This window comes from Ursus americanus, chromosome 8, assembly GCF_024610735.1.
Source record: "Ursus americanus isolate L20-20 chromosome 8, mUrsAme1.1.p, whole genome shotgun sequence".
NCBI lineage: Eukaryota > Metazoa > Chordata > Mammalia > Carnivora > Ursidae > Ursus > Ursus americanus.
This window is the reverse complement of record NC_142134.1, coordinates 27,127,113-27,150,713: the sequence shown is the minus strand read 5'-3', so window position 1 is coordinate 27,150,713 and position 23,601 is coordinate 27,127,113. Positions and strand designations below refer to the sequence as shown.

General features: G+C 38.0%; 1 protein-coding gene across 3 annotated transcripts in view; it reads left to right on the top strand.

Annotated features, from left to right (window-relative positions):
* The first annotated feature begins 646 nt into the window (after positions 1 to 646).
* Positions 647 to 23,601, top strand: part of LOC123787051 (alpha-fetoprotein-like) — a 54,850-nt gene continuing 31,895 nt past the window's right edge. For 2 of the 3 annotated variants that reach the window (XM_087864084.1, XM_087864083.1), the window contains exons 1-8: positions 1,965 to 2,246; positions 3,822 to 4,033; positions 9,105 to 9,237; positions 11,126 to 11,223; positions 12,177 to 12,306; positions 17,631 to 17,845; positions 19,973 to 20,105; positions 21,717 to 21,814. In XM_087864084.1, the coding sequence (XP_087720210.1) occupies positions 2,115 to 2,246; positions 3,822 to 4,033; positions 9,105 to 9,237; positions 11,126 to 11,223; positions 12,177 to 12,306; positions 17,631 to 17,845; positions 19,973 to 20,105; positions 21,717 to 21,814 (1,151 nt within the window). In that variant the 5' untranslated portion in view covers positions 1,965 to 2,114. Of the gene's footprint in view, positions 757 to 1,912; positions 2,247 to 3,821; positions 4,034 to 9,104; positions 9,238 to 11,125; positions 11,224 to 12,176; positions 12,307 to 17,630; positions 17,846 to 19,972; positions 20,106 to 21,716; positions 21,815 to 23,601 lie in introns of those variants that run through there. The other variant, XM_045789481.2, reaches the window with a different exon arrangement.

Sequence of the window (23,601 nt, the reverse complement as noted above, 5' to 3'; positions counted from 1 at the left end):
GACTGCATGATGTGTTCCTGGCCTTTTCCAGAACTCAAGTCTTCCAGGTGTTGTATTTAGGTGGCTGCCTAGTATGTTGGGCAGGCCTATATGATCCTGAGTCTGACTTTCTTATTCAAGAAATAAGAATATTGTTGTCTAAGTATAGTCATATGAAGCACCAGACTCACAATAAACACTCAATAAATTAGGTCCTATTTCCTCAGGTTTGCTCCCAAGGCCTATGCTCCCCCATTCTCCAGGGACTTGAAAATGTGCCCAGCACTGGAACCAGGGCTTTAACCATTTATCTGAATCTGTGGTAGTACATGTTTACCTTCCCTCCTGCCCCCTTCAGAACTTTGTCCATGTCAACAGGTATTCCCAGGAAATGAGATATTTACCAAAGGTACTTATTGATTACTGCAAGGCCTACATGGTATAACCTTGAAAAAACAAGTAGGTTGACATGACTCATTTTAAAATCCAGTATTCATTAATGAATGCCATCCATTAACAATATTTCTCCATTGTCATGAATTTCTTCAATATTATCAGGGTCGTACTGGCTTAGAAAAAATATTCACCAGGAAAAGGTTAATTATTAATAGTAATTACTGGAAAAGAATATAAAAGGATTCTTCAGTTCTTTCAGATGATAGAGCACCTTCTTTTAAGGTTCATCTGGAACAATGAAGACTCTTAGACCCATATGTTTTCTTGTTTTCTTCAGCTACGTTCAATGTCAAACTCTTCAGAGAAGTTTACTAGCTGCAGGTAGGGATCCTATTTACAATCTATACATCCCATGTGCCAGGAGAAAAGGCATAATGACTACTAAAAATATACTAAAATATAAGGAAAGGCTAATCTTCCTCAGTGCTCATCATTGTCAACAGAGTCATCGGAAATTGCTAGAAATTAATTTGTGGCAGGGATGCAGAAAGAGAGCTAATATATAGAGGCAGCACACACAGGAAGATCTCGTTTTAGCCTTACTTCCACTCTAGGTGAGGGAACAACACTTTTCAAACTTGTGTTTGAAATCGGATGAATGATTTTGGGTAAAGCAACTGTGTTTATAATAGCAGGAGTAATATTATGAGCTACATTCTTCAGTACCTATTCTATGCTACATGTTGTGCTCAGCACCACACACGGGTGTGTCCATTTAATCCTAACAACTATCTAATGTGGTAGAGTTTATTTATGTTTTCTAGGTAGAGAAACAGAAACTTCTAGAGCTTAAGCTATTTTTCCAAGGCCACACTCAGTATCAGAGCTAGAAAATGAACTCAGAGTAACTGACTCTAAAGCCTTTCCCCATAATAGAGACGATAATGGTTTCTTTATTTAACAGAAAGCTGCTCAGCTCTTTAGAAGCTGTTAGTATAAGAAGATATTGTTTTCAATAGGGAACGTGTGTGTGTGTGTGTGTGTGTGTGTGTGTGTGTGGTGAGTGGTGAGTGGAGGTGATAAGAAAGATAAAGTTGATGAGTAAATCCAGAATGGGTGAGATATTGCTTTTGCCAAATGAAGTCTGGCAAAGTGCTAATGTTTATAAGTTTGCTCCCAATGTTAAACTTTAATTTTCTTAGTATTCCTTGGATATACTAATAACTTCTAATATAAAGAGTTAAATAACAAAATCATGTTAATTAATTCAGCTGTGTCAACACAAGTACATGCAACTTATTTGTGGGCTAATGACAGATTTCAAGTACACAATATATTTGAAGAGAAATAAGTTATTCAGAGAATGCAGTTTAAACTCAAGTGAAGACGTAGTCTGGTAATTCGTTTTAATTTTTGATGGTAACTAAAATATATCTGGTAATTTATAAGTGAATAAACATGGATTTCAGAATTATAAAGGGAGATTTCAATTTTGAAAATATCCTCTTATACAAACAAAATCTCATTTTTTTTTCAGCCTTGCGCCACATTAATAGCCCGAATTATCTGCAGGAGAACTTAAGGGACATGTGAGTTTTGTTACCAATATTCTCTCCTCTGAAATATGAAATCACAATCATTTTGGAAGGGGGACAGGGGTAGTGATCTAACGATGATGGAGGAAGAGTTTGATTTTATCTTTAACGCTCTTCTAAGTGTTATGTTTCAGCACCAGCATTATGGTTGCTCAGTTTCTTCAGAAACTAACTTATGAAGAAGTACAAACCATAGTTGAAGAGTTGGTAGATCTCGCAGAGAAGTGCAAGGTCCTCAAGGCACATGAGTCACCGTCAGAATGCGCTCACCAGTTGGTAGGTGGATCATGTTTTGCCTTTCTCTCTCTTTTTTTAAAACTAAAATTCCAACCAGAGGTGTTGTTATGAAGTGGGATGTTGAAGAAGTAGATAGGGGCTTTTAAGGCAACAATATGTATATCAATCAATACTCAAAATATAATCTTTGTAGGTTTATATGCCTACAGTTCTTCATTGCATCTCTGGGAGATCAGACTCAGAGAACCAAATGCTCAAGAGAACGAATTATAACCTAGAATGCCAATTTGTTCGTTTCAGTTGGTTGCTCTGCCTCTCCCACTGGAAAGCTATTATCTGACATCCTTGTATAAAGGTTCCTGGGAAATCAAAGTACTAATTTAAAAAAGTTTCTATAAGCATATGAAAAAGAAGAAAAAAGTGAATATTATCATGGGCTCTTTTCCCTAGTTAGTAGAAAATCTTGGGGATCACTACTGTCTTATGAAGTGTGTCTATCTTATTATGAGAAAATTCTTGATGAACACTAACATATTTGCACAATCCACATGTTTTTTGGGTAATGTATCTCATCCTAAACATTTTAGACTACAGATCAATAGTTTTCTTCTTTATTGGTAAGTTGTTTTTTTCTTTTTCCATCTTCTCGGGGCTAAAACCTACCTATCTCTTAATAGACTCTTAGTAGACATAGAAAAACCGTCAGTCTAATTAGAAACACTTTTATTTTATTTTATTTTATTTTATTTTATTTTTTAAGGATCTATTTTTTTTTTGAGAGAGAGAGAGAGAGGTGGGGAAGGGACAAAGGTAGAGAGAGACAGAAAATCCTCTGGCAGATTCCCTGCTCAGCATGGAGTCCCATGTGGGGCTCAATCGATCCCAGGACCCTGAGATCATGACCTGAGCCAAAATCCAGTCAGCTGCTTAACTGACTGAGCCACCCAGGCATCCCTAGAAACACATTTGAAATGAAGTGCTTCTGCTAGTGACTTGTCTCACTTATTTTATAGTGATTCCTTCTTATCTCTACTTCAAAAGATGGCCTTTTTTCTGCCTTTATTCCCTAAATCTAGACATGTATGTTTGAGGTTTACAGCATCCCACACATTTACTGCCACTCAAAGGTATTTGAAAACTAGCTGAATTATTACATTTTCATTTGAACATTTGACACTGAATACACACTGCCTTGGAGTTCAATTCTTAAAATAACTTTCCATGGAAACCAAGCTAATAACAATTAGGAAGCAAGGAAAGCAAACTCCATTTATTTCTTGGTGGATAGTTATAAAAAAATACCTTGATTTCGTTAGGCTCTGGAATTTGGCTAATGTTTAATACCTCTTAATGACTGTATGAAAATAAATTTGAAATCACAATTATTTTGGAAAGAAGAGAATGGTAAATTCCATTTGGTCCATGTCCAGCATGTGGGAATTTAGACTTAAAAACCTACAAAAACTTTTGCTCAAAAGAGCTATGTCCAAGGATTATTAAATACAGAGTGTAAGATCATACGCTCAGTGGCCTTTTTCTTGATAATAATTCTTTACCTTTCCTAAGAATGTAGATCACACATGCTTCCCCTTTAAATTATTATTCCTCCTACAGATGACTACCTTCCTAGAGCACATTTGTGATAACCAAGGAAAGGCTGACAAACAGGAGTTTTCTGACTGTTGCAATATAAATAACAAAGCAAGACTCAAGTGCTTCCTATTACGCAAAAAAGGTGATGCAGATGACAGTGATGTCTTCCAAATTCCAAATCCTGAGCGCATCTGTGAGATGGACGAAGAGAACCAAGTGCCAGGGAAGGAGAGGTAAGACATTTCTCCTTGCCATACTCTCTGAAGAAGAGTGGTTTCCAATTTTGAAGACAGATCTTTTTTTATATGTATGGGACTCTGAGAACACAACTTTATTACATGAATTAAGGTAAAAATTTGAGCTGCAATACATATTTTTCTCCCTCAGAATGACAATTACAGTCGCAGTGAACCTGACAGGGTATGGAAATGTCTGTGTGTAGAAACATTAAAAATGACTAGGACAAAATTTTTTTAAAAAAAGATTTACAAAATGACTAAGACAATGTAAAGGACCCGTCTCCTTAATGGTTAGATGAGTCAGACCAAGCAAATGATGTAGAAAGGTACAGCAAGTAGGCAGAGCATAATAGACGGAGTATTGGGGACAGAAAGCCGGTAATAGCTCCGAGAAGGGGCTGGCATTTAGAAGGTTCATCAAGGGATAACATAGAGGGTATCTGATAGGCATGGAGAGAGCCTGTCATTGGGAACCTACGAATAAGTGACAATTGCAGATTAGACAGAGATGAATTTTCTGCTCATTAACTTTGATTCTATAATTCCCATCTGGAGTAGATAGCATTATAGAAAATGAGCAGACAAGCTTCTATTTTGTTTACCTAGTGAGCATAGAGGTCTATCTGTAAAGGAGTGCGAGCAAGTGGCTTGGGTTTAAGGCAGGAAACCATGTCTAGAGAGGTAGAAATGGTAAGAGAAACAAAACACTTCAATTCTCAAGGAATGCAATTCTAGCCATCTTATCAAGACAGGCTTAGACAATGGGAATCAGGTAAAGAGATCTGTTGCTGGTTCTAGAGGGCAAGGAGCGTGGTAGTGATTTGATTTCAGATTTTAGACATGAAATTTTAAACCGGAGGTGAATAAACAGGGTGACTTGATGTTGAATAATGTAAACTCTTTTAATTCACCCATGTGGAGGCAGAATTGCCCCCAGACATTATTGAACCTTCAAGAAGAAATTAATTGGTTCTAGCCACTTAGGTATAAAGGCCTGGGGTTCCCGGTGGCTCAGTCGGTTAAGTGTCCAACTCTTGGTTTCAACTCATGATCTCAGGGTCTCAAGATCGAGCCCTGTGGGGCTCTGCGGTCAGGGTGGGGTCTGCTTAAGACTCTCTGCCCCTCCCCTTTGTGCGTGTGTGCATGTGTGTATGTGTGTGTGTGCGTGTGCTCACATGCTCCCCCCTTCAAATATATAAATACATCTTTAAAAAAAAAAGGAAAAGAAAGGACAAAAGACGGGATTGGACAGGTTCCAACTTGTCTGACATTAGGGGCAACCAAATGGGAACCAAAGTAGGACTCAGCTACCCTTTACTACAGTGCTTCCACTCTAAGGGAGAATTATAAAATCAGGTTTTGGTTGAACCCTCTGAGATTACAAAAATCTAACCAATACTCAGGCAGTGAGTCTAATCTCTTCTTGAATATTAACAATGAAGTCCATATTAAGGAGTTATTTTAAAAGCTAATCTTAACTGATATGCAGACAACTATAGATATTCAAGGAAAAATAATTTTCTAATTACTTGTCTCATAATTATAAGGCAACAACTTCATTTAATTCTCAACCAAGGAAACAATAACATATTTAGAGCTGGGGGAAGAAATCAGCTCTTTAAGACTTTTCAGAAGATAGCATAGGCTACAAATACACAAAACCATAATTACTGTACCTTTGGATTATCTGAGGAATTTTCAATAGCAGTTTTAATTATTGTAAGCTTCTATTGTATGTCTGACTATAGAACCCAACTTCCAATCAAACGTGACCCTATGTTACCTTACAGTTGAGACATTCCATTTTTTAAATGGCTCTAATTATTAGAAAGCTTTTCCTTATACTAAGTTAAACTTTGTCTTTGGAGATTTGAAATTAGATTTGCTCATATTGAATATCTTCTAAGGGAACTGTTACTGTAGCACAAAAATAAACTCTTAATTCAGCACACACAATAAAGAGCAAGGTATTGAATGGCTTTGGTGAAATTTCATATTGGCCAAGAATTTTGCCTTATGCTGGGAGGCAGATTGTTGAAAATATCAGTTCTGCTCTTCTGTTCTGTTTCTACAAGTTGGGCTTAAGAAACTCTGCTGATAGAAGTCTATTGATGAAAATTCCAGGGGTTTGGGACCTCTTAGTGAGAATGAAGAGGGGTTTTTTGGGGGAGCACAGACCTACTTTTCTAAGTCTTGCTAATGAATATTGTTTAGTTCTATTATTTGGCCTATTTTTCTCCTTCCATGGTTTATGGATGATTTTTTCCTTTAAAGGTTTTTAAAAAGCAAAAGTAATAACCCCAGGATAAGCCAACTTTAGTGTGGTAGCAAATAATCCCTAATTTTCAGCAGCTCAATATAACAAAATGTTTGTTTGTTTGTTTGTTTGTTTGTTTCACTCATGCTATCTGTCCAATGTGGATTGGAAGGAGGTCTGCTTATCATGGTCACTTAGGGACCTAGGTTGACAAAGACACCATCTCAACACTTGCTTCTTTGATTACCATGGCAAGGGAAGGGGCTAATAGTAAATCGTGTATTGCTTCTTAAGCTCGTTCAGAAGCAACACTCATTATTTCTTCTCACACATCATTAACCAGCAAGTCACATTGTCATTCCTCACCTCAGAGGGGGTGGGAATGTGCAATCCTACCATTTCCCTGAAAGGAGGGGAGCTGGAAATCTCTGGTAAACAACTCTAATGGCCACCACCTCGGTCATCCACCCACAAGAAAAGATTTTGTACTTTCAACTGAAAGGAAATGTTACCACGGGATTGCTACACACCAGTTGCTAGATAAGGCCTCTGTTGATGTTTGGTTAGTGCTTCAGGGCTCCTGCAAATCTCCAGTCTTTCGTTTTGGCACCATTATTCCCTATTGGGTCAGAAAGCAGCAAGAAATACTCTTCTGATGAAGTCACATATGGATATAGTCCCTGACCCCAGAAACTCTAGACACCTTCTTGGGTGGGATTTTGTCTTTTAGACTCTGTAGTACTCAGGGATTTCTATTGAAATATTTTAAGCATTTCCTTGGCTATTTGTCATGAGACATAATTGCTTTTTCAATTGTTCCAGGGAAGGCAGCGGTAGCAATTTTTCGTTGGACTTCAGTGTTTTCTGCAGCTGTATCTTTCTCTGGGATCCCAAAAGGACTAGGAGTTAGATCCCAAAGGAGCAGGCATATAGATTTATGTATTATCCAAGCAACTGGGGGTGGGAACAAGTTAAAACATGAACCAAGTCCCTATTCTATCTATTGCTTCCTCCATTATCCTTTCAATGTTGAAAACCCGGTTTTCTGGTATCACCATTTTCCCGCTGATTTCAGCCTGCTTTACAGATATTACATCTTAAACTTGTATTAGGGATAGTAGTATAATAATCAGGATGCACAAAGCTATGCTGTGGTCACGAGGAAATCCTAAATTTATAAATAAATCCTAAAGTACTAAATATTGACTGAATTCAGTAAAGATTTTTTTTTTTTCATACCACAGTCTAAATTGGGTAGTTCTCTTTGGTGACTCTTGAAGAGTCTGGCTTCTGGTTGAATCTTGGGCAGATTTTTTTTTTCATGCCTGACAATAGGTAATTACAGGTGACAGGTCTCAGGGGGGCAAGCTGCCCTTCCCACACCAGATTGGGGCAGAACACATTTCAGTCTCTGAAGGAGCTGCAGTCAAGGGCTCGATCCCTCCCCGCCCCCCCAGATGGGCCGTGTTTTTGTGCACAGCTTCATTCCTGGCCCTGGGACCTCTGCGGAGACTTCCTTGTAGGGGTGATGGAGGGAGAAACTTGGACACCTCTGTACACTTTGGCTCAGCACTCAGGGCTTTCCCACTCCCGGCCCTTTCCCCTCTCCTTCCGCCTGCCCTAGGGTCCTTCAAACCGAAAGGGCTTTTGTTTGGGAATCCCACAGGAGAAAGCCATTTCCCAAGTCTGTGGTGTTCTACTGGATCCTCAACGGGTGCAGGACCTTGGGGGGAAGTGGACAGGGGGAGAGGGGGAGGAATCGACACTTCTGCAGTTTAACCTCTTGCTCATACTTTCCCAGTCGGTGATTAAAGTCTTGAGTGTTACTTTCATTTGGTTTTAGTTGGCTACTCTGACACTTGGCAGTTCATCTCTCTCTAACTCGGCTCTGGTCCTGACAATTCTCCTCCAAGGGGTAACTCGGGAATGCAAGATGTTTCCATCTCTATATTATCTGAAGCGTGTGTTTCCAAGGTCACTGTGAAACAGAAAGAGAGAGAGCAGGGAACTGTGCTGAGACATTAACAGCCACACCTCAGAGCACTGTGGAGCACATTCATTCACATTTCCCCATCTGTGACTCAGTTACATGTTCTCAGACTAACTGCAAGGGAGTCTGGAAAAGGAGTCTCCCTACGCACACGGATTTGGATTTGTGTGAGCATTGAGCCAGTTTTTGCCTGTAATGTCATCTTGTTGAGTATTTTTGCATGTGTGTCTGTGGGGTCTTTTGAGCAAGCTTTGCAAAAATAAGAGGAGATATGTATTATAAGTGAAAGGCAGACCTAATGCCCAGGCTTTACTAGTGTGAGGAATGAATGAACTAGAGAGAGAAATAAAGACAGGAGACTTAGTAACAGACCAAAATATTGAAGGGCACGTCTTGGAGGACAATGGCGTTAACTTTCTTAGTCTAGAAAGAACTTCCGGATGATCTTGAGAGTCTCCTCCGCCCTCACTAATAGATTCTTAATTTAATCCTCCTGCACCAGTTGTACAAGCCTGCATTTACAATTCAGTTTGGACTACTGAACTTTCTTTCTTACATAAAAATGAAAGTTTTAGTAACTTTTTCTTTCCCCACCAGCCTGGAAGTTACACTTCATGGGCATTCAGTGAATGTCCGACTAACTTCACAGTGATCCGTCCAGAGTGACGTGAACATGTGGTGTGTTTACGTACTGTGCTACCTCATCTCTTTCACCATGAAATTCTAGAAGCTCAGGTCAACAAAACTAGATGAAGACACAGTGTTGGCACGTGTCCTTGAATTCTAAATTACACAACTTCGTATTTGCCCAATTACAGGTACATTTATGAAACATCTCGAAAGTATCCATTCTTGTATGGACCCACTATTCTGACCATGTCTGCTTGCTATGAAACCACTATTCGGTCATGTTGCCAAGAAGAAAATAAAACTGAATGCTTCCAGATAAAGGTAAACTATTCGTACGTCAACTGTTATTTAGAGCCTTGCTCTGCAAAGTGTGGACTGTGGATCAGCTCATATGCATAGGCTGGCAGCTCACCGGAAATGCAGAATCTGAAGCCCTTCTCCAGACCTACTAAATAAGACCTCATGGTGATGAGAGACTGAGGCGATTCACATTGTTATCACAATGTGATATATATATATATATATATATATATATATATATAATATTATATATTATATATAATTTATATTATTATATTATATATATTATTATATTATATATAATATATATATAATATAATATATATGTAATATATATATTACCTCCCTCTTCATTTGTCCCCTAGTGACTCCTTCAGAAGTCAATCTGAATTCCTAAGCAGGACAGTCTTTTTTTTTTTTTTCCTTTTAGGCTTATATTAATTAAAAATGGAAAAACAAATGATCATGCAGACTTATATCTCATTACTTCACATTTCTAAGGAATGAACTTTTTTTGTGGGGGTTAAGCTTTTTTTTAAAGCAACTTGTGCTTACTCTTTTAAGTTACAAAGTTTTCTTAATTTTGACCCTTCTCAGTGGAGAATTTTCCTTAACGTATAACATGCCCCTATGAAGTTAGCCAAGAGTTCTTCCCTCTTCTATCCCACTTTATGATCTTGACAGTATTGCTGCTTCTAGGATGTCTGTTCCTAATAGTTCTTCATTCTTCCTCAGAGAAAATGACATGACCAAGTGTGTAAAAATTGTGTCTCTGATCAGAGAATGTGGTTTATGAGTTAAGTCTTCAGAGACTCTTGAAGAAGTAGACAAGCTTGTTTGTACTAGATTTTAAATGAGTGTACTACAACAAAATAAGGATTAAAGTAATAATCATATTTACAATTAATTATAAAATACAGTTATATTTAACAATAATTACTAAATTAAGTTATAATTATTGTGCTAGTTTTGTGGTTTGACTGTTGCCTTCGTATATATTTTTTGACTTGTTCTTAAAAATAGCACGGTACGGTACAGTTAGCCAAAGTAAAAATAATCTGTGGTCGCTATAATGTTTTAAGTGAAAAAATAAAGTTGTTCTGAAATTTTTAAAATATTACTAATACTCCCAGTACACGGAGATACCACTTTTAGTATATGTCCTTTTATTCATTTTTCCATTCACAGATTTTATTTTTACATTGTTGTGATCACACTGCATATCTAGTTTTGATTTGAGATTTAAACATACCTGCTTTTTATTAGAAGTATACATTTTGTCAAAATTAATGTGCCATTATTTACTTTACCATCACTCTGCTGTTGAGACATTTTGTCTCCAAAATGTTGCCATTGTAACAAAACATGCATGTTCTTCTTTTTGCATAATTATGTTTTTTTTTTTTATGTAGAAGAATTTATTTGCAATTGTTTCCAAAGTAAAAATCCTGGGTTAAAAACTATGAACATATTGGGGGTGGGAGACTTCTTTAATGTATATTGCAAAACTGGAGCATATATTTTAGATAAGCAGTAGGAGACACGTCCAAGATGACAGAGCTAGTAACTTGAATAAAAACAAAATACAACTGTAAGATATTATTGAAATTTATTCTTGTGGCTCTCTGGACTTTTGTTTGCTCACTTTCATGTCTTCTTTTTATTCCCTATGTTTGAGGTTCTAGAACAGGTGATGTCTGGGAAGTGAGATGCTATTTTATAAAACCAACCAACCAACCAACCAACCACATTGTGCTTTTGCATTTGGTCTCTTTTAAATAAGACAATAAGGACTTCCTAATTTTGAGGAGATAAACAACTTTTGCTTTTCTTTCTTGTTTACTAATGACAAGAGTGACTTTTTCTGTTACGACCACATTTCTTTGATGAGCTGTTTTTCTAATTGCAGCTAGAACCCATCAGAAAATACATTAGAGAAATATCTTTGAGGCATCATCATTTATGTGAAATTGGGATTAAATTCAACCACAAAGTAGCAAAAGCAGTGTAAGTTACTGAGTGAGATATATGAACTCTGCTGCTGTTGGATCACCGCATTTGATCAAACTCATTTGAAAAATCATTTTTCTTTCAATTAATAACGTCTCTCAATGCAAACCTGGATCCTTTCTCTACACGTATGCTACTTGCCTGTTCAATAGGGCACATGGAGCTGGGCTTGAAACCGCACAACCCACTGTCTCCTGCCTCAGTTTCTTCCTTTGCACACAAAAGATTCTGTACATGAACTTAATTGTTCTGCATGATAAAAGCTGGCAGACAAAATGTATTCTTTTCTCTGGGAAAACAGGAAAGATTTTGGTTCCAGTGTCACGCAGAACAGAAAAATCTAGTGTTGCTTTCTGGGTGGGGATGGAAGAGTGTGGGGTGAGGAGAATTGGATGTTACTCATTGTGCCTTTTTCCCGGCCCAGATTGTGATTCTGTCCAAGTTTACCTGTGAAGTGATGTGTCCTTCCTTTCTTCCCCAATTTGGAACAACACTGGGCTGCATGGAAGCTTAGTTCTCCTTATAAGGCATTTTCCCTATTGCCAGAGAAATTTGGGGGATGTTGCTCAGTTGTCAATGGGGAGAGGCAAGGGAGACCCAAGACTCTTAGAATTGTTGCCTTTATGATGAAGAATTTTACTTGAAAAGTCAGGTCAGATAAATTTCCAAATTACCCATCTAAGCAACTCAGCTTCTTTAAGTGATCATTTCAATGATGAAAATGACTGTATTTTGCATGATTATGAATTGAATGATATTTGTTTTGTGATTTAGATCTTTGTGTGACTCTGAGTGCTATGATTGAAGAAATAGAAGGCATTTAAAATATACTGTCTTCCTCCTACATTTGCAAATGTGTTTATTATTTTGGTTACTCAATGAACTAGAACTAATTTTAGAAAGGATTGAATTCAAAATATGGTTTAAAATGTACTTATTTTTCTTTTCAGGGAATTGGTTCTGCTGACTAAAAAACAACCGAAAGCTAACTTTTCTGAAATTGCCAGGCTGGCCGTGGATATTAAAAATCTGCATCAGACGTGTTGCGAAGGAGACGTAGTCGCGTGCGTACTTGGCAGGGTGAGAGCCTCTCCTTTCTTAAAACTCACTTCAGCCTTGAAAAAAACTTGCAATTCTTTTTTTTTTAATGATTTTATTTATTTGACACAGAGAGAGAGAGAGAAAGGGAAGCACAGCAGGGGGAGGGGAGGAGGAAGAAGCAGACTCCCGCTGAGCAGGGAGACCCACATGGGGCTCAATCCCGGGACCTTGGGATCATGACCTGAGCCGAAGGCAGATGCTTAACCAACTGAGCCACCCAAAGCGCCCCAAAAGTTTCAATTCTTAAAGAAAGGTGACCATGGTACATAATGAATCTAAAATAAAGTAATGAGCATTTCTCAATCTTACCGGAATTACCAGAATGTCTCCCCTCTTGTCTTGTCCCAGCTCAGGCAATGATTTGATTTGTTTCTTTCTCCCTCCCACACTTCTTTTCTCCCTCCTCTCCTCCTTCCTTTCCTTTCTTCCTTACTTATCCTGTCTTTTTTCACTTTATTCTGTTATTCTTTAATTTTTAGAGCTGACCTCTAATTGCCTTCCAAATAAGGTTTATATTTCATTCACCTTTGAATCCCAAGCAAGTCCCAGAATTGCAACCTAGAGCCCCAGGCCACATCAGACTGGAGGAAAGAGAGACATCAAGACAAAGAGGTGGGCTTGCGGTTTGGGGGCATGGACACCATAGAATTCACCTGCTCCTCATCCAAGTGTAAAGTCTCTAAATCCCAGAGAAGGAAAAATTGTAACTGTCAAAAACCCGACGAGGCTTTAGTAAATCACAGGTTACAAGTCATGTTCCTACTCATTCTGCAAGTTAGAAAATTGAAGAATTTTCATCATGATAAATAAAACCCAGGAACAAAGAAGACTAGTATCATCATTTCATGGGGATGTCCACGACTCTTATAGACAGGAGTCTCCACCTTCAACGATTTTAGTCCCATTCCATGAAAGATTAAGGGATATAAGCAACTATGGTGTTAAAATAGAAAGTCATCGCATAGACAATAGCATCCTTCGGATTCTACGTCCTCAACTATTTACTTTGCTAGAACAGAGTTGGGGTCTGACCACAGCTTTTCTTTGGTACCTCTTGTGGTTGTGAAGTCAGTGCCATATTCAGCCCGACTGCTGGGAAGGGTGACCGCAGGCACTGCCCCTTTCATCCTGGGGATACACAGTATAATGTCATTCTTGAGCTTCTGTCTGTATGGCAGGAATCCCAGCGAGTGCTGGAAGACAGACTCCCCCGCTTACTTAGAAGGAGTCCTGGATTTTCAGGACAGACTATTAGAATGTTATTTGTGTGAAGATTAGGTGAACTTGGGGGAAGAGTAAAGAGAAAGTGGGGACCAGACAGACTCCATCGTAATTAAAACAAAACAAAATCTCTAATATCCTTTAACACATAAACAATACCCGTGCCAAAATAACAACTCCATTTATAGTTCTACACCATGTCAGGAATGCCAGAACAATCGTTAATGATTTCATCATATTGGCTAGTATTCACAAACAATATAAAATAACTATAAATGGTTCTAGCATTCCTGTCTTGGTCCAGACTTTCATGGAAACAGATTTAAAGTTACTCACTTGAGAAAGGTATTGTCTGTGTGTTAAGAGATTTTTCATTCTTATTTTAGAGGTTAGTTTTTTTAAAAAAAGAATTTATTTATTTATTTGAGAGAGAGCGTGCACATGAACAGGGTGGAGGGGGGCCGGAATCTCAAGCAGATGTGCTGAGCACAGAGCCCGACAAGGGGTTTTATCTCAGGACCCTGAGATCATGAACTAAGCCCAAATCAAGAGTCTGACACTAAACCAACTGAGCCACCCAGGTGCCCCGAGGTCCTTTTGTTTTTAATTGGGATGGATTCTTAACATTAGTAAATGTTCTTTTGTTTTCTTAGGATCATCCTTTGATTTCCATTTAACTTATTCATTGGTGAATCATATTAAAAGATTTCTTAATTTTTTTTATTTAAAAAATAAAAGCGAGAGAGGGAACACAGCAGGGGGAGTGGGAGAGGGAGAAGCAGGCTCCCAGCAGAGAAGCCTGATGTGGGGCTCGATCCCAGAACGCTGGGATCATGCCCTGAGCCAAAGGCAGATGCTTAAGGACTGCGCCACCCAGGCGCCCCAGATTTCTTAATTTTTAATCATCTTTACATTGCTTACATTCATCTCATTTTGCTTTATTTCTGGATTTTATATATGCATAATTTTCAAATTTTTGCATTTGTGTTTACATGAAATTGATCTAGAACTTTCAGGTTTTGGTATTCAGTTATGCTACCTCCCCAAAATTGCACTGTTCTTCCTTTCAAAATCTCTGAAATAATGTAACAGTATTGAGCATGACCTGTTTTGTGAAGGTTTGAAAGAACTTGTCCGTGAAACTGGAGCAGAGATTGAGACAGAAACCCATGAGACAGCTTTTCAATTTCTTTTGCTATAGATTTATTTTGACAAATTTCAGTCTATCCTCGCGATTTATTAATTCAGTGTTTGTGAATTCACTTATTTGCCAACATTTATCTGTCACCCCCAAGTCAATACTCACAGCACTTTGGTGGTCGTCCGCAGGCTTGCTGGGCACGCTCAGAGCAGTGGAGAATTTGAGTTGCCTGATGCCCGTAGTCCCGCTGGGAGGAAATACATCAAGGTTCTGCCTTCTTACTGTAAATAAGTGTCCTTTCTGCAGTCTAGTGCCACATTTTCCACATTTTTGTGTTTTTTTGTTGGGGAGTTAGCTGTTTGAAATGGCTCCCAGGCATAGTGTTGAAGTGCTGTCTGGAGTTCCTAAACACAGAGAAGCCATGATGTGCCTTATGGAGAAACTAACCTGTTAGATGTATTAGTTCAACATTAATAAATCAAGTGTGTATTAAATAAGGGGTCTTTAAATAGAAACACACATAACACAAGGTTAGGTCTTGATCTCTTGACAACAAAAATGTGACCAGAGGCTTGCAGGCAACTAATCCTGGATTCCCCCAGGGCTGATGCATCAGTATTCACAAATTCAGTGAATTTATAACTATTGTGACCATTCAGCATCAACGGCACCATTTTTGGGTCAGGTTTTAGAACACACATTTTTTAAAAATAAAGTCTCCTTTATCAGCATTTTCTCATTTAGGTATTGAGTTCTACATAATAATGTTATTTGGTAATTAAAAACATCAAGTATGTAGTTATAGTTCCTTTTCTCCATGTATTCGCATTTTCTCCTTTGTTTAATTAGCTTTGCAAAGGTCCTGTTTAATGCATTGGTCTTCTCCAAGGCAAAGTTCTCGGGCTTATTTATTAATTCTACTAAGTTTCTGCTTTTAATTTTATTAGTTCCCTCAGATTTGTTTAGCTGTTTTTTTAATGTTATAAACATAATTATTTATTGGACATCCACGAATTTGATACTGAACACAAGAACTAAAACATTCCCAGTCATTTGTATTGTAATTGTAAATTTCCATAATTGTTAGTGCTTATTTTTATTCAACACACACTTTTATAGTACTTAACGTGGGTCAGGCTCCTTTCTTTGTTCCTAATAATTATTAATCCGTTTAGTTCCTACAACCTTAGGAAGTATTACTTTAACCCCATGTTATAGATGAGGAAAATTGAGGCATCAAGAGGCAAAGTGGCTTGCCTAGGTCATGAAGTTGGGAAGTAGCAAAGTCAAGATTAGAACTCAGGAAGTTTGACTTCAGAGCCAAAGCTGTCAATCATTGCACTGATTTATTTTTCCAGGGATGACTGCAAAGGTGTGTCTAGAAGATGATAGGTGGTGGGAGAAGTTTTTCATCTACTTGGAATGTCTGTATTCTCACAATTTCTTTCATCAATTTTCTTCCCCTCTTCTACTACCCTTTAAAAATTGGTATTCCCAATAGATCTGTCTTTTTTTAATTTTTTTTATTTTATACATATAGTCCGAGATGGCTGTCCCTCGGTTTCAGGAGAAGAATTCAGTGGTTCCATACAACACCCAGTGCTCATCACAAGTGCCGTCCTTAATCCCCATCACCCTTCTAGCCTATCCTCCACCTACCACCCTTCCAGCAGCCCCCAGTTTGTTCACTATCACAAAGAGTTTGTTTTATGGTTTGCCTCTCTTATTTTTCCCCTGTGTTCATCTGTTTCATTTCTTAAATTCCACGTGAGTGAAATCATATGTTACTTCTATTTCTCTGACTGACTTATTTCACTTAGCTTCATACACTCTAGCTCCATCCACGTCATTGCAAATGGCAAGATTTCATTCTTTTGATGGCTGAGTAATATTCCATTGTATATGTATCTACCACCTCTTCTTCATCCATTCATCAGTCAATGGACACTGGGCTGCTTCCACTCTTTGATGCTGGTAAATATTACTGTTGTGAACATGGGATTGCATGTGTCCCTTTGAATTACAATTTTTGTATTTGGGCCAATACCTAGTGGTGCACTTGCTGGATTGTAGGGTAGTTCTATTTTTAACTTTTTGAGGAACTTCCACACTGTTTTCCAGAGTAAGCCCCATCATTTCTCAACTACATTTTCTCAATAACCCCTAAAGATCCTACATATCATTTCCCCAAATATGTCATATTCTTTCACTTCCAGGATTTTTTATATATAAAGATGAATAATTTTGGAATGTTCTTCCTCTTTGTTAGTTTCCAAGTAACTTTTATTTGTCTTTCAGGACTCAAATTGTTTAAGATCTTCCCTCTGCTCTCCACCCAATCTGTATTGCCAATCTTTTTTCTTCCAAAGCGTCACATATGCACTTCTCCTACAACTTCTGTTACACTGCATTATGCTTGTTGATCAATTATTTGGCTCTCTAATTAGACTGTGAGTTTCTTAAGTGTAGAGATTAACTTACTCATACGCACACATGCATAATTATTTGTGTATGTGTGTGTAAGTAAATACATTAAATATGTAAGCATAACAGTAATATTATAACAATATATGTGGTAAATGACAGAGACAAAATGTTTCCTAAATTGGAATCCTAAAACAATAACAACAATAGCAAGACAATAAAACTCTTCTTTGTATCTTGTGGGGCTAACCATGGAAACAATACTAAAGTCTGTCTCCCCTTAAGTTCCTTAAGAGATGTTAAAAGAGCTTGTGACATTTGAATGAGGTCAAATAGAGAAGCCTTCTTTATTAGAACAAGTAACTATACATGACCTTTTTGGTCTCTCACTCAGTTTGCCAAGGATAAAGCAATGGAAGATACCAACTTTTTCTCTGGTTTTCTAGTAACAACAATAAAAATAAATAAGTTCAGAATGAAGTCATCAAAAATAACTGCTCCTTTTGATGTTTTATAGAGCCAGCTTATGAACTACACCTGTTCCAAACAGTCGATCCTCTCCAGCAAAATCAGTCCGTGCTGTGCACTGCCGGTACCATTCCGAGGGGAATGCATTATCATCTCAGAAAATGACGATAAGCCTGATCTTTCATTCATGCCACTCGGCAGGTTTACAGAAGACCGATCTGTATGCAAGCAATTCTCCAACAAGCCAGATGATCTCCTGCAAGAGTAATACAGATTTTTGTAAAATCTTCATAACGGAATATTGTATTTATGGATTTGGGGGGAAGGTTGTAGGTTTGGGTGATGACAGAGGCTAGCCCAAGATGTAGATGAGTGACTTAAATTGTTCAAGAGGAGATGCTTGGCAGAGTCTGAAGTGGCAGCTACTTATACAACTCCAGTCACTTGTTAGCATATGAGAATGCAGGCTTTGAGTGATTGGGTCTACAGCATTTTTATTTTATTTTATTTTATTTTTTATTTAAGTTCATGAACTTAATTACTTCACATATAGTGTATTATTAGTTTCAGAGTTGGAGTTCAGTGATTTATCAGTCTTATATAATACTCAGTGCTCATCACGTCATGTTGCCCTCCTTAACGTCCATCACCCAATTACCCCATCCCTCCCACCCTTCTCCCCTCCAGCAATGCCGAGTTTATTTCCTATGATTAAGAGTCTCTTATGGTTTGTGTCTCTCTCTCTGATTTTGTCTTGTTTTATTTTTTCCCTCCCTGCCTCTATGATCCTCTGTTTTGTTTCTTAAATTCAACATATGAGTGAGATCATATGATAATTGTCTTTCTCTGATTGACTTATTTCACTTAGCAATAATACCCTCTTGTTCCATCCACATTGTTGCAAATGGCAAGTAATATTCCAGTGTGTGTGTATGTGTGTGTGTGTGTGTGTGTGTGTGTATGCACACCACCTCTTCTTTATCTATTCATCTGTCGATGGACATCTGGGCTCTTTCCACAGTTTGGCTACTGTGGACATTGCTGCTACAAACATTGGGGTGCAGGTGCCCCTTCGGATCACTACATTTATATCTTTGGGATAAATACCTAGTAGTGCAATTGCTGGGTCATAAGGTCTACTGCATTTTGAAAGAAGCCGAAAAGCACTTGATTTTTAAATGTTGACAACTAATACAGAATTTTTAAAAACACAGTGAGGGTCAAGTGTTTGCAAACTTTGCTCCAAAGTACTCATTCCTAAGTAAGGGCTTCAGATTGGTATACCTGGTGAACTCTTCTATTCTAATTAAATAAATACCTACTACCAAAGCCGTGGTGTGGCATTTAAAGATTAGAGAGATGGAATATTAGCATCTCTGGTGTCCATTCAGAAATGCCTATTAATTTGTGCAAGACAAACTGATTTCAATACGTAATATTAAAGCAATACCGCTGTGTGACTGAAGTATTTCCAAAGTCACTTTGTGAAGCATTATTTAGAGCAATTAAACCAACAAAGCCTAAGAATTTGAGTTTTCTTCAAAGCACTCTGTAGAATGATTTGAGCTATATTTCCGAAATTACATTTGATATGGCTTATAAAAGTAAATGTCACTGCCTGAATCCACTCATTCCTAAACTTGCATTTGGTACTAGAAAAGTCGATAGGCACAACTTCGTAGTGGATATCACATTAAGCTATGAGTTGGGAGACCAGAGTTCCAAGACTAGCTTTGTCATGCGTAAACTTTGGAATGTAGGTCAAGCCACTTAATTTCCTTAGGCTCTTGTGTTCGAGCTACTAACTTAGGTGGTTGGATAAGATCACTTCAAAGGTGCCTCCTGCGACTCTGTGATTCCTTTGTAAACATTCTAGGGTCCAAATTCCTCTTTCTTGTGACCCAGAAGAATGTGTAGATTAGGCTCAGACTACTCGAGCTTGAAAGCTTATCTGGAAAAGAGGGGAAGATGATGATTTTAATAACTAGCTAGCACTTCCTAGCACAAAAATTCCAATACTTATAAAATCTAGGCTCAAAGATATTTGAGAAAAATGTGCTCTCATCCAATCACTGGAAATTAATTTCTCATAAAAGTAAGTTAGTGACCCTGAACCAGAAACTCTCAGCTAATCAGATTGTTTTAGTTCCAAGTTCTGAATCTGACGCCACTCCTGTGTGACTTTGGAAAAATCTCGTCATTTTATTGATTCTGTTTCCTTATCTCAAAATGGAGTCAATGAAACCTCCCTGCCATCCACTCAAGGTTTCCAAACGCCTAGAATCAGTGAAAATATTGAAAAAAATTCATAATCATAATTAGGTTTTGAAAGAAAACTCATGTCTTCTGAATTTTACTGTTTACTTTCTAATATGTTTGATATGGATACAGGTTTCTTTATGAATATTCAAGAAGACATTCAGAATTGGCAGTTCCTGTGATTTTAAGAGTGGATACTGTATATCAAAATTTATTGGCAAAATGCTGTAAATTAGAAAATCCTCTGGAATGCTATAGCAATGGGGTAAATGCCTTTTTATTTTCTAACTTGTTACTCATAAGTAATTACCAACCTAGGAAAAATTCCGGTGCTGTTGGTAGTGCCGTATTTTATAAAAGCATTGTGCGTCTTCTTGCTAATTCCCAACACTGCACGACAAATATAATTTTCCTCTAAACCAAAGGCCACATCATCATACAGTAGCAGCTCTCTGTGAGTCACTGTCTTATAGATTCTGTGCTTCATGAAAACTTCTCTGTGCAATCTACTCTTTTGATGAGTGTCTGGGCTCCGTAGCAGATGGCATGAAAGCACAGCATATTAAGGTCTGAGAACGTTGACTATTTTCTTTAAGCAGTCCTGGAAACTGTCCCTGTTTCAGGCCAGAAATCATACTGTTTGCAGCAGCTCTGTTTGTGCACCTGACATGAAAAAAGCAGGTGACCTTACATATGTGACCAGATGATCGCTTATCCATGCATTACCAGGAGCCAGGTGGTTCTGGCTTCTGTTATTCTAAGCAATGGCTTCCATGTTGACAGAGGGCAGGGTACTGGTAGAGGATTGACGGATCTCTTGTCCTGTCTGGGCTCAAGCAAGTACATCTACCACCTTTCAGTTCCCAGAGAGAAGGATCAACGAAGGTAATTTATTCCCCTGAGGGTGAGCACCCTTTCACAGCATCCCCAGTAGACCTCCACAATAATCATTGTGACAACAGCACCTTACAGGAGCATGGATGGTTAGAGTTCACAAAGCAACTCTACAACCAGTGTCCTATTGGATCCTCACGCCAGCCCAGTAACATAGGTAATGCCAGAATTAGTAACTGCATTTTACAGATGAGAGTACTGAGTTGTAGAAGGTTTAAAAGACTTGCCCAACATCACACAGGCAGTACGGGCAAGGCTAAGGGTTCAATCCAGGCAAACAGTTTGCAAATCTGGTAAAATTGTCACTGTAACAAACACTGTTCAGGAAGACCAGGTACGCTGGGTCGGATTAGTTGAGATGATAACCTGTCCTCCTACTGAACAGCTATGCCTGCAAGGTCACTTGTATTTTCCTGCTGGAATTTTATGCACACAGTTGAAGAACTCTTTGAACTAGCGGTTAGTTCTGAGAATTCCATTTGATTCGCTTCAATGTGTATTTGTGGAGTGCTTTACTATATTAAAAGCTGCTACCTGTTTTTATTAAACCGTGACTTCTTAATACATATCTATATTTCATGCCTATATCTGTATCTCTGTATCTGTGCTGTTTATGTAAAAAGGCTGTATTATTAAATACAACCAGCACACTCTGACCAATCAAACTGAGATCTGTAAACTACCTTTAAAGAGCTCTTTGGCCTTGATGAATGATTTGCCTTATGCTTGGAAAATACACCGTATCCACAAATGAGTTTATATCGCCAGAAACTAAATATCAATCTTGTTAGACCACTTCTTTTCTCCATAAAGTACTTGGCCGTTCCTATTTTAACAGAATGTGTTTTTCGAGATTTGCAAGCTCACTAAGTAAATAAAGTCCTGGGTTTAGGAAAACAGTTACATTAAACTATCAGGGTTTTGCAATCTTACCTCAAGATATTTTGTTACAGTGATAACACTGATTATCTCTATTTTCCAGCAAGAGATGTTCCAAAGAGTGATTCGTGAAAGCCATGAGCGTGTAAAACATCACTGTGATTTACATGAGAAACTAGGAAATGCTAACTTCCATGACAGGTAGGCTTCCACGATATTGTCCAGATTTATGCTTGTTAGTGAGTTTGTGTTAACTCCTGACACTGAGGGCTACTAAAAGTCTACATCCAACCTTGAAATCTCAGAGGCCAAGGAAAAAATGAGTTCAAAATTAACCTTGCTCTCTTTGTCTTGATAATGCGGATGTCCTCATAGCCTTAGATGTTTCCACGTGGCTTTCCAGGCCAGTTTCCAGATTCCAGCCAATGTCCAGAGGTTAGGGAAACAAGCAGGCCCTGGCTGCCTTCCTGCAGTCTCTTTGGGATCTTCTCCCTCCCACCTGGGCATTTAGTTTGGGGCTTTGCCTGCAGCTATAGGGTCCCTTTGTCAGTTTCAAGTCTGGTCATATAGTAAATTTAGTATTTTCACCATAGAAGGTAGAGATGAATAGATACCTTAGCTATTTGCCAGAGAGAATACATAAATCTCTGTGTGCAGAGACTGATATGTCAAAGACCACTCTATCAAAAACCAAAGGCCAATTTTTAGTCATCTTTAGGGTCTTACTGTAATAGTCTATTTAGAAGTAGAGTATTGAGGAAAAAAATCAGTTTGATATGGTGTTCCATAAATTCAGCTTGAAATTGATGCCCAGTTTTAGGACTCTACTTATATCACATTTGCTACTATCTGATTAGTCAAAGTAAGTCATATGGCCAAGCTGAGTCAAGGGGTAGAGAAATAGATTCAACCTCTTGATTGGAGGATCTGCAAAATATTGTGTCCGTTTAGAAATATATATATATATATATATCACACCACGTGACTTGATTTGGCTAATAAAATATGAAAACTTTGGGGGCAGAAGTTTAACAACCAATGCGTGCTTTCCTATTTTCTCCTTTCCTTCTTACACAATAGCCAGATACATTTGAGAAGGTAGCCTATTTAGCTGCCTTGGTTCCAGAATGATCAAGGTAAGCAGAACCACCATGCCAAATTGTACTGGACATATGGCTTGAATAAGAAATAAGCCTTTGTGGTTTAAAGCCATGCAACGAAGTTGCATTTTTTTGTTATTGTTACAAACCTAGTCTATCCAAACAAATACAAAAATTGTGCAGGATTAAAGTGATATTTTAAAGGAATAAATAAATTAATTAATTGATGTCCAGAATAATGGATCCAGAAAAAATTATTCTTTCAGAAGGAATATTTGGCTTATTACTTCTACATTGTGTTCATTTGCTAATGTTCAGTTTAAGGATTAGATCTGTGGTTCTCAAAATTTAGAGTACATCAGAATTACCTGAAGGACTTGTTAAAACACAGCCCCATCCCCAGAATTTCTCATTCCATACGTCTGAGATGAGGCCTGATAATTTGCATTTCTTTTTTTTTTTTAATTTTTTTTATTACATTATGTTAGTCACCATACAGTACATCCCTGGTTTCTGATGCAAGGTTCGATGATTCATTAGTTGCATATAACACTCAAGTCCCCAGCGCTGCTGATACTGCTGGTCCACCAGTCATACACTGAGAACCACTGGATTAGGTTGCCTGCTCTTTGGATGTTACAGCTAAATTCTTTCCCAAACTCCATTGTAATATAAATGCAGTGATTGAGTCTGACTTTTTGTTGTCTTCAAATCCAGGTCAGTAGACTCTTTCTCCTTAAAATCTTCCTCATATCCCTCTATTCCCACTACCACTTTTCTACTTCAGGCTATCACTGTCTCTCTTCTTGAATGGCCTTCAACTTCTTCTTTCACAATGCTTCTTGACCACCTTCACTCATCCTTTATGTGGCAACTATAATTATCCTA